Raw genomic sequence first — 11,023 nt, 5'->3', positions numbered from 1 at the left:
TATATATATATATATGGTGTTATTCCGATCTTAATTTGCAGTATACATATAGGGTTGTGTAATAAATGCACTATAAATTTTAGTAAACAAATTCAGCCTCAGGTTTGGTACACAAACCATCATTTCTAGTTCCTTATTTCAAAATAATAGAGCATAGGTGCTGCACAGTACTGATATAATTTCTTAGACGTGGTAGTTTGATGTGACACTTGTGGGGTGACAAATCTAGATTAATGTCAGATATGTAAAAACATTTAAATGTATGGGTTTTCTTACATACACACACACACACTTAAAAATGTAAAGTTTATGCAAACAGTGATAGTGTTGCTGTTTCCCTAGTCCATTTGAAGTCCTATTTCAGCTCTGGTGTTCAGCCTCCAGGAAGGGCATTAAGTTTGATTTGTAAATTTAAAAAATTGTAAAAATGTATGAGGAGATGTTTCTGGTGTAATGCTCTGTTTAAAAAAATTATTGACATGCTTTGCGAGTTAGATATGGAAATGGACATTTGTATCAGTGAATATGGTGGTTTAAGCAAATTGAAATGCGTTTTAAGAAAATTAAGTTTAGAATATGAGCCTGACTGCTGTCAAACGGCTAGCCATTACACATCACCTGTTTCAGGACCAACGGCCCATCTTTAACCATGCTTCTCAGTAGCATTTATATTTTGCTTGTGGGCTTTACTAATTGTTTCTTTTTCAAAATTTCTTGCTCAATAGCAGACTTCAGCTTGAAGGGAGATTACTTATTGGGTGGCCTTTTCCCTTTACATGAAATTGAACATGAAACAGCCCTGTTTTCAGCAGAGGCCACCGAATGTTTCAGGTAAGCAAGGACCTTTTACCAGTCTAGGGTTATCAATGCACAGTATTTTAAATCAAAGCAGCATTTCCTCAAAGTCCTCATTGCTAAACTAAATATTCAATTACATGCTATTAACTTTCTCACTGATGTTTTCAAGGCACAGTTCCTCAAAACCTGGCTATCACATGTTGCAAGTAATGAGGTTTGCTGTTGAGGAGATTAATAATTCTACAACTCTTCTGCCTAATGTTTCTCTGGGCTATGAAATTTTTGACCATTGTTCTAATACAAAGAATTTCAATTCAGTCTTAAGTTTTATTTCAAAGAATGGATCAATAAAACCTAAAGAAAATCTAAACAACTATCAGCCTAAAGTGATTGCTTTAACAGGACCATATGGAAGCACAAGAACTATGACTATTGCACCACTGTTCACAATGGACCTTATACCATTGGTAATTTTTGTATTTTTTTTTGTAAGTTTTACAACAAACACACTTTGTATATTTTGTTCAGCACTAAAAAGTTACTATATATATATATACCTGTATATATATATGAGTGTTTTCTTCTCTTTCAAAGGTGAATTATGGGGCTTCTAGCTATGCGTTAAGCAATAAACTTCATTATCCTTCTTTTGTAAGAACAATTCCTAGCAACAAAGACCTGATAGAGATGATTATTCACATCATACGGTGGTTTGGATGGAACTGGGTCGCCTTTATTGGTAGCCAAGACGATTACAGTTCAGATGGTCTAAAGCTGTTTAATAAGTATATAAACAATACTGGCATTTGTTTGGCCTATCAAGAGGGTCTGAGCCTAAATGCAAACTACAGTCTAACACTTAAAAAGATCGATAAGCTCAACATCAATGTCATTGTTGTTTTTGCTTTGCCACAATATGCAAGCAAAATTATCAAAGCAGCCATAGCAAACAATATCCAAGACAAAGTATGGATTGCAAGTCAACATTGGGCTATGAATCAGCAGCTTCCAAGAGAGCCAGGAATCGGGAAAATTGGTACAGTCATTGGCATTACGGCGAAACTGTTGTCATTGCCTGGATTTAATGAATTTGTCTATAAAGCCAGAGGAACAACTGATGTTGGCCATAATGATAGAGCTGAGAGTGAAGTCCAGAGGAAGAGTAAGACATGTAATCAAGTTTGTGATTACTGCTCATTGTTGACTGCAGAAGAGATTATAAATGAAAATCCCACACTTTCCTTTGCCATCTATGCTGCAGTATATACCATAGCTCATGCATTACATAAAGTTCTGCAGTGTCACATGAATGAATTCCACAAAAATACAGTGACCAAGCCATATATGGTAAGTGAAGTTGAATTTCAAGTATTATTTCAAATACATTATTGAAGTAACAATGTTTTAATTAATTAAATAATCAATATATATATATATATATATAAGTGGAGACATGTCAGACAGGACTGTGAGTGTGTGTGGCATGTCGGCAGATAAGCTGTGTGTTCACCTGCATCAAGTGTGGACTTCGCAGGATCTTCAGGGCATTAATGCAGGTTCTTTGAGACATTTCACCATAAATATATTCAGATGTACGTATTTACTAATTAATGTGTAAGTTGATATAATTAAGGAATAATTGTGTATCTATGTTGTTTTCCATCTACACAATAAATACTGTCTTTTAGACTATTGTCTAACAATATACATTCATTCTATCTCACATTTGACAATATACTGTAGTTACATATAAAAGTTTGAGGTCAGTAAGATTTTTATATTATTATTATATATATTTTTTTAAATGAAACTACATATTGTACATTGTATTGTTTTATTACATTATTTTATTTATTATTATATATTTTTATAAATTAGTAAAACAAAAGTAATATTAATTTTATTAATGTTATAGTAATGTTAATATAATATAATATAATATAATGCAACATAATATAATATTAATAATATAGTAATAGCATCATAAATTATTTGTCTTTTTTATTTGAACACACTTTACAACAGCTTCTGGGAGAGATAAAGAAATTGGATTTTCCACTCAGTGGCCGTCAGGTGAAGTACGATGATAATTATGATCCAACTATCAGTTATGCAGTTGTGCTCTGGCGCACTGATGTGAATCCTCCACAGTTTGAGATGGTGGGCTCATATGAGAAACATCCAGAAATGTATTTTACCATTGACAACTCTCTCATTCGCTGGCATAACAATGGTTATGTAAGTCTTTTTTGTTGAGCCTTGATCTAAAAGTTTTTCTCAATCAGTTTTATATGTTTGTCCAAAACGAAGATCTATTAACAAACTTCTACTTTAGCAAAACAATTTATTGTCATGATGAGTGAGTGAGGTTTGCTGTTGAGGAGATTAAAAACTCCACCACACTTCTACCCAATGTTTCTTTGGGCTATGAAATATTTGACAATTGTTCAAATACAAAGAATTTCCTTCCATCATAAGTTTTATCTACTTAAGTTACTAACCCATGCAGCATATATCAATTTGATTCCATTTCAATAAGGTCTGTATGGCCTTATTTTAGTTGTCTGTTGACAGTTATAAAAGCAAGATCTAAGAATTTGTGTGTGTGTGTATGTGTGTGTGTTTGAGGTAATTGTAATTTGTATTTTGTAATTTATAGTCAGTTTATGGAAATTGCATTGTGTTCATTTCCCTTTTGAAGCTTAACTTCAACGCTGCATCATGGAGATGATGCTATAGGGAATGCTATCACTATGACCAGTGTCTGAAGCACATGTAAACACACTAGTAATTAGTGCTGCTCTCGACTAAAGATTTTTCTGGTCGACTAGTAGTCGTTCATTTGAAGCATTAGTCGACTAATTGCACGTTTATTAATAAAGCATTTAAATCATAAATATGAGCCTTTTACTGCCTACGTAGCCTAATAAGCGCTCAAAGCGCGCATAAAGCTTGCCACAACACACCGGCAGAATTAATAATTATGAATGTGTCAGGGAAAAACAGTAAGGAGGCTGCATTAACATTATAAAATTACTTATATAAACTAAACTATAGTGCTTTCTTTGTTTACGGCTTAAGAGATGAAGTCGGCGACACTGACTCGTCATCTCCGCAGTAGTGGATGCTCCTGTATGCATGTTTCATATGGATTACACAATCTGAGAATATTGTTTTCCATTTGAATTGGTTAATTTGAAAGAAGGCATTTCACTCTCTATAGATATCTGTAAGGCAAGCATACACGGAGTTTCACGCTCAAGTTCACAGAGACTGAGACGGCAAAAAGTGCATCCTGTTTGCTTTCATTATTTTACAAAAGTGCAATGTTTTGTTGTTATTGTGAGTGCACACAAATAAACGTAGAGTCTTTACAGATTCAAAAGCTGTATTACTCTTATCTGTATGACCAAAAATGAGGGAGTATTTTAAGAGCAAGTGACCGCAACGGCGCCTCCATCTGTCCTGCAGTGAGCGCGCTGCTGTTCAGCTTCCACACTCCGCACAGACACTTAAACAGCGTACATTTCTCTAGGCTCTATGACCAATTCTCTAGGCTTTATGACCAATGTGGATTTTTTTTTCTGCGACTAAGCGACTAATAAAATTTTGGTCAACCAAGCCTCTTCTGGTCGACTAACGATTAGTCGACTATTAGGGGGCAGCCCTACTAGTAATCATTGGGGGATGAGTCTGACAGGAGTGTTTTCCTTTTTGAGCTTTCCCAACTAGCTCTGTTGCTTTCATGCTGGTTGAGGAAGCCACTCTTCCAACCTGACTGATTAAATGTGGCATGTCAAATTCTGAGGAATTAGATAAAGAGAGAGTTGAGGCAGGTGTTTTTAACAATCCACTTCCGCTGTCACCCCATACATAAGTTAGGCCATGTCCACACGTACACGGGTATTTTTATAAACTGAGTTTTTCCTTCCGTTTTTAAAAAAATCTCCGTCCACATGATAACGCGAATGCATGCTATGAAGCACTGTCAAGAGCATGCCAAACCAACAGGTGGCGATATAATCTCAACTGTAAAGCCATGTTGGCCAATCAGAAGTTTCCAGTAGGCGGAGATAAGAGGGCAGGCTCCGACGTCACAAGCCAAAAACTCCGGTTTCGCTGTCTACAGGACAACACTGCAACCGGAGTTTTTGAAAATCTTCACCCTGGCAGGCGTTTTCAAAAATGTTCGGTTTCAGTAACCTGGTGCTGTGTTTGCGTATGGACAAACGGCCAAACTGCGTAGAAAAAGTTGCGGTTTTAAAAATAACTGCGTTCGTTTGGACAGGGCCTTAGTGAGCCTTTTTATACCTTACACCTTGCCAATAGAGCGAGCGCATTTGACTCTTAAAGGAGCTGAGTGCACTCACTGTGAGGAGCTTGCCGGGAGGGAGCTCTCCTCTCATTTTCCCCCCTTTTTTTCTTGTTAAAAAAAAGAATGAAACTCAGGTATTTTGCATCTTGCGGTTCAGGTCCAATGTCTGCTAAAGCCGCATGGCAGCTTCAATCATGCGGTTGCAGGTGAGCAGGGTAGAAGCAGATGCTTTCAAACAAAAAAATAATAAAAATCTGGTCAAGCTACAGATCTAGTCATCCATGCCACAAAGCACATGACCCGTGTATCTGCAGTCACTGCAGTCACCCGGATCCAGTACGTATCCAGACCAGATGGTGGATCAGCACCTAGAGAGGACCTCTACAGCCCTGAAAGTCAGCAGAGACCAGGACAACTAGATGAGCCCCAGATACAGATCCCCAGTAAAGACCTTGTCTCAGACGGCCACCGGGACAAGACCACAGGAGCCAATTGAGTCCTCTGCACAATGTGACTTGCTGCAGCCTGGAATTGAACTGCTGGTTTTCGTGTGGCCAGAGGAGAACTGGCCCCCCGACTGAGCCTGGTTTCTCCCAAGGCATTGCAGATTACCATCTGCCTTCCCTCGGAGGCAGATGGTAATCCGTATTTTGAACTACCTCGACGATTGGCTGGTTCTAGCCAGATCAGAACGGGAGTTGGCCGCTCACAGAGAGTTGTTACTCAGTCACTTAGAGCGCCTCGGGTTGGTCATCAACCCGCACAAGAGTCAGCTGTTGCCCAGACAGTGAGCTGTCTTTCTGGGAACAATTTTAGACTCTGCCCAAATGCGGGCATGGATTACGCCGGAGTGATCCCTGACCATTCAGTGATTAGCGGCATCTCGCAAATTGGGGACAACACGCCCCCTGAAGGTTTTCCAGCGGTTACTCAGTCCTATGGTGGCCGCCACCTCTGTAATTCCTCTGGGCCTGCTTCACATGCGGCCCCTTCAGTTTTGGCTCAAAGCCCATGTTCCACCCCACGCCTGGCGCCTGGGGTGGCTTCCTGTCAGGGTAGACCACCACTGTATCAAGGCTGTGGCCCCTTGGACGACCTCTCGCCTGTTTCAAAAAGGAATGAGATTAGGGCTGACCTCCAGAAGGAAGGTAGTCACAACGGATGCTTCCGACTCGGGTTGGGGCGCCCTGTTGGAGGGCAATCGGCTCCTGGTCAGTCCCGTAGCAATGCCTGCAATATAAACTGCCTAAAGATGTTGGCAGTTTTCTTAGCCCTGAAAACCTTCCTACCGGCCTTAAAAGGGCACCACGTCCTGGTCCGGTCGGACAGCATGGCGGTGGTGGTCTACATCAATCACCAAGTCGGTCTCAGGTCACACACTCTTTACAGGATGGCTCGTCGGCTCCTCTTTTGGGCACAAAAAGAACTCCTCTCTTTAAGGGCGGTTCATGTGCCAGGCAGATTGAACCTTGGTGCAGATATGCTGTCCAGAGGCAAGGTAGCCCCGGGCGAATGGGCGCTACATCCTCAAACAGTTCTAAAGATCTGGTCAGTCTTCGGGAGGGCAGAAGTCGACCTCTTCGCCTCAGAAGACAACTCTCACTGCCCAACATACTTCTCGATACAGCGAGATGCTCTGGCCCACGACTGGCCCTGTGCTCGCCTGTATGCATTTCCCCCAATCGCCCTGATTCCTCAGGTCATCAGGTGGGTCAGGGAGACCAAGTGCTCTCTCCTCCTAGTGGCCCTGCTCTGGAGGAACCAGGCCTGGTTCCCAGAGCTAGTGCATCTCTCAGCAGCAGCCCCGTGGCCCATTCCGCTGAGGAGGGACCTTCTCTCACAGGCGAAAGGCATTATTTGGAATCCCTGGCCGGAACTGTGGAGCCTTCATGTATGGTGCCTCGAGCAAGAGTAAGCAATACCCTGGCCGGAGCTGTGGAGCCTTCATGTATGGTGCCTCGAGCAAGAATAAGCAATACCATTTTAGAGGCAAGAGCGCCATCTACAAGACGCCTTTACAGCCTAAAATAGTCGGTCTTCCTTAACTGGTGCTCTGCACGAAGTTTGGACCTGATATCATGTGACGTGTCCCACGTGCTAACCTTTTTGCAGGAGCTGCTGGATAAGGGGCGCGCCCCTTCCACGCTCAAAGTGTATGTGGCAGCTATCGCAGTGAACCATTCTCTCGAAGCTGGCCAGTCAATCGGCAAAAACGACCTGATTGTTAAGTTCTTGAAGGGCGCACGGAGGCTGAATCCTCCTCGCCCTCAGACTGTGCCGTTTTGGGACTTGTCTATAGTCCTGCGGGCCCTAAGAGGGCCCTCCTCCTACCTTTGGCGTCGGTTAAGTGAGTGGGTGACTTGCAAGCCCTGTCAATCAGCACCTCATGTCTTGAGTTTGGACCTAATGACTGTAAAGTCATTCTAAAACCAAGCCATGGTTATGTTCCTAAAGTGCTCTCAACTCCATTAAGAGCTCAGGTGATCTCCCTATTGGCGCTCCCCGTTACAGATGGTGAGCAGGGTCCGAACATGCTCTGTCCAGTGAGGGCTCTGAGAGTATACCTAGAGCGCTCTAACCTGTCAGAGAAGCTTTTTGTTTGCTTTGGAGGTCGCCATAAAGGATTGCCGCCTACAAAGCAGTGACTTTCTTGCTGGATCGTAGATGCAATAGCCTTGGCTTACGCCTCAGAAGGCTTACAATGCCCTATAGGTGTGAGGACCCATTCCACAAGAGGAATGGCCTCCTCCTGGGCATGGTCCAGTGGAGTTTCTATTGTTGAGATTTGTGCGGCTGCCGGCTGGTTGTCGCCATCCACATTTGACAGATTTTACAACTTGGACATCCCTGCCTTGCAGGCAGGAGTTCGTTCGGTTTAAATCACCATTCTTCCCCCTTGGGCGAAGCTGGTTATATTTGTGCTTCTCAGCTACTAGCTTGGGGTACAATGTGCTTAGGGTCCCTTAGTAGCACTCCGAGACTGGGCTTGCAGATTGCGTGATTGGATGCGTTCCCCATAGCGTTTCACACAACAGGAGAGACCATTCGAAAGGGAACACTCTGGTTACTAATGTAACCTCAGTTCCCTGAGATAAGGGAACGAGTGTTGCGTCACTTGCCGCGCTATAAGCTGCACGCGAATCAATGACTGTCACTTCAGTCGAATGATCTGATGAATAGTGCTCTGAGCCGACTTATATAGGGGTCGGCTGCGCCCTTTCTGGCAGGCTAAAGCGGCATTGGTTTGTGCAGCTACACAAACGTGAACAAATCAGGCTTCAGTACAGAGTAAAACAGGAGTTTTCACCATAGCGTTTCATGCAACGCTCGTTCCCTTATCTCAGGGAACCGAGGTTACGTTTTCTCCCCTAATTAATCTAGGTTGTTGAAATAATCTAGGTTGTTGAAATTGATTAGAAGTACACCTGCAGTGTGGTTGTACTGAAAGTTGTACAAATCAGTAGCCTGCTCCCTAATAGCCTTGTTGAGATGCTTCTCTGGATGTCTGGATGTTGATGACGTGTCGCAGGTGCCCTTTTATACTCATAGGTGCTCCGCTTGTGACGTCATGGACTACTGTCTACCAATGATTACACGTGCTTCACACTGATGGAGTTTGCCATAGTATCAACTCCATGATGCAGCACCTCGTTCCCCTTCTCTGGGAACCATGGTTACTGTACATGCGTAATCTGAGACATTTTTAAGGCTGTTTTGTTTGAGAGCACTGATAGTAGCTTATAGAAATGTGTAAAACTGCTAAAGAAAACCTCACATAACACATTTTCCTGTTTGTTAAAGGTTCCTTTCTCAAACTGCTCTGTTGAGTGTAAGGTGGGACATTCAAGGAAAACTGAAGGTTTTCATAGTTGCTGTTTTACGTGTAAAAAATGCCCGCCTAACAACTATGTGAATTTTTCTCGTAAGTACCTAAGGTGGCAGTCAATGACAACTTGATATTTAAAAGTATAGTCTAAAAAATTCTATTTCTGTCATCATTTACTCTCCTGCATGTCATTCCAAACCTATATACATTTCTGTTTTTCTTTCAACATAACACAAAAGAAGAAATTTTGAAGTATGTTGTTAACCAAATAGTTTCCATTCCTATTAACTTCCATTGTATGTTTAGTCAATATAGTGGAAGTCAATGGAGAGTGTTTTGTTTTGTCAGCTTGTTTCAGAATATCTTCTTTTATGTTCGTCCAAAGAAATAAAGTCAGACAGGTTTGGAACGACATGATGGTGGGTTCATTTTTGGTGTGGAATATCCCTTAAAGCTTTTTTAGTCCATTCTATCACCATAATACTTTACTAGAATTATGGTGCTATTTTAAGTGTGATTTGAAGACAAAATATTTTCCCAGATCCAGTTACCATTAGTATTGCTTTTGCCAAAATATTATACTAAACATTTACTGTATATTATTTAACTGTTTTTCAGGGGACCCCTATACCTGTTTTCCATGTGCAGAGAATGAATGGTATGATGAAGGCAGCGCAATGTGTAAGACACGTTCTGTTGTCTATCCTCAGTTCACAGAAATTCCCTCCATCATTGTCATGGTTTCTACCGCATGCCTAGTTATGCTCCTTATTGCCATGTTTTGCCTTTTTGCCTATAATTACGATACACCAGTGGTAAAGTCTGCTGGTGGCAGCATGTGCTTCCTCATGTTGACCAGTTTGATTTTGTCTAGCATAAGTGTGTTCTTTTTCTTTGGAAAACCCACATTTGTATTTTGCCTTCTGAGAAATGCCATATATGCATTTTTCTTCACTGTCTGTATTTCCTGTTTGACTGTCCGTTCCTTTCAAATTGTTTGTGTTTTTAAAATGGCTGCTCAGTTCCCTAAAGTATACAGTCTTTGGGTAAAACACAATGGCCAGTGGCTCTTTGTTGCATTTGCTTCTTTCATTCATTTTATTTCTTGTGTAATATGGATGACTGTCAATCCTGTCAAACTCGTCGCAGACTCATGGACTTATAAAGATCAACTTATGCTCATTTGTGAAAGGGGGAACACTATAACCTTAACCATAGTTGTGTTCTTAGGTTGGTTTCTAGGTTTCCTGTGTCTATTGTTTTCTTACATGGGAAGAGATCTGCCAAAAAATTACAACGAGGCCAAATCAATAACTTTCAGTCTCATTTTGTACTATCTGACTTGGGTTGCATATTTCACTGCATACCTCACTCTCAAAAGCAAATACATTGTCATTTTGAATGCAATGGCCCAGATATCCAGTATAAATGGAATTCTCTTTAGTTATTTTATACCAAAATCTTACATCATAATATTCCAACCACAAAAGAACACTGCTGCATACTTTCAAACATCTATTCAGAATTACACCCAAACCATTAGTAGGACTTAGACTCAGACATTAGTCTCTGTGTAGAAAATTAACTCTTAAACTCTGTTAAATCCTTGTTTAGATCCTTCAATATTGTTACCACAATCTTAAAGAAACACATAGGTAAACTAGAGAATAGAGAATGTAATGTATATGTAATGTAATGTTTTTTTTTTGTTTTTTTTTAAACTTGTAATAAAGAACATTTTCAAAAGTTAAAACTTAACTCCACAACTTAGTGTCCAAGTAATTCAGTGCATAATTATGCATGGCGCTATTTTCTAATAATGCATTAAAAGTTAAAATATTTAAAGTCCATACTAACAACAACACTGTTATTTGCTAAATTCATAAAAAACCGAGGTACATGTACAGTATATAATCACATGAACTAATAAAAATTCATGTTTGTCACAAAGTTATTCATTGAGGAATGAAATAGAGTTTCAAAACAGATTTCACAACTGTCTGTAGTTGTATATATGTGAGCAATAAGGAACGAGAGGCTGTGTTGTATTGTGAATAAGTCTCTTGGGTCATGCCTAACAATGC

General features: G+C 40.6%; 1 protein-coding gene across 1 annotated transcript; it reads left to right on the top strand.

Annotated features, from left to right (window-relative positions):
- Window positions 1-649: 649 nt before the first annotated feature.
- On the top strand, window positions 650-10,492 carry LOC107757083 (taste receptor type 1 member 1-like). The gene is made up of 6 exons (XM_016574463.1): window positions 650-831; window positions 968-1,265; window positions 1,393-2,145; window positions 2,824-3,036; window positions 8,915-9,035; window positions 9,558-10,492. The coding sequence occupies exons 1-6, from the start codon at window positions 650-652 to the stop codon at window positions 10,490-10,492; spliced, it is 2,502 nt and encodes an 833-aa protein (XP_016429949.1).
- Window positions 10,493-11,023: the final 531 nt, after the last annotated feature.

The sequence above is a fragment of the Sinocyclocheilus rhinocerous genome, unplaced genomic scaffold, assembly GCF_001515625.1.
Source record: "Sinocyclocheilus rhinocerous isolate Xijiao unplaced genomic scaffold, SAMN03320098_v1.1 scaffold2007, whole genome shotgun sequence".
NCBI lineage: Eukaryota > Metazoa > Chordata > Actinopteri > Cypriniformes > Cyprinidae > Sinocyclocheilus > Sinocyclocheilus rhinocerous.
Note: the sequence above shows the minus strand (reverse complement) of the source record. Positions and strands in the feature narration are given on the sequence as shown.

What these genes read in the sequence shown, in the direction of transcription:
- LOC107757083 (XM_016574463.1), top strand. Translation starts at nt 650, where the DNA reads ATGCTTCTCAGTAGCATTTATATTTTGCTTGTGGGCTTTACTAATTGT. An exon ending in GAGGCCACCGAATGTTTCAG is followed by an intron (nt 832 to 967) that starts GTAAGCAAGGAC and finishes GATGTTTTCAAG; the next exon opens with GCACAGTTCCTCAAAACCTG. An exon ending in CAACTATGTGAATTTTTCTC is followed by an intron (nt 9,036 to 9,557) that starts GTAAGTACCTAA and finishes ACTGTTTTTCAG; the next exon opens with GGGACCCCTATACCTGTTTT.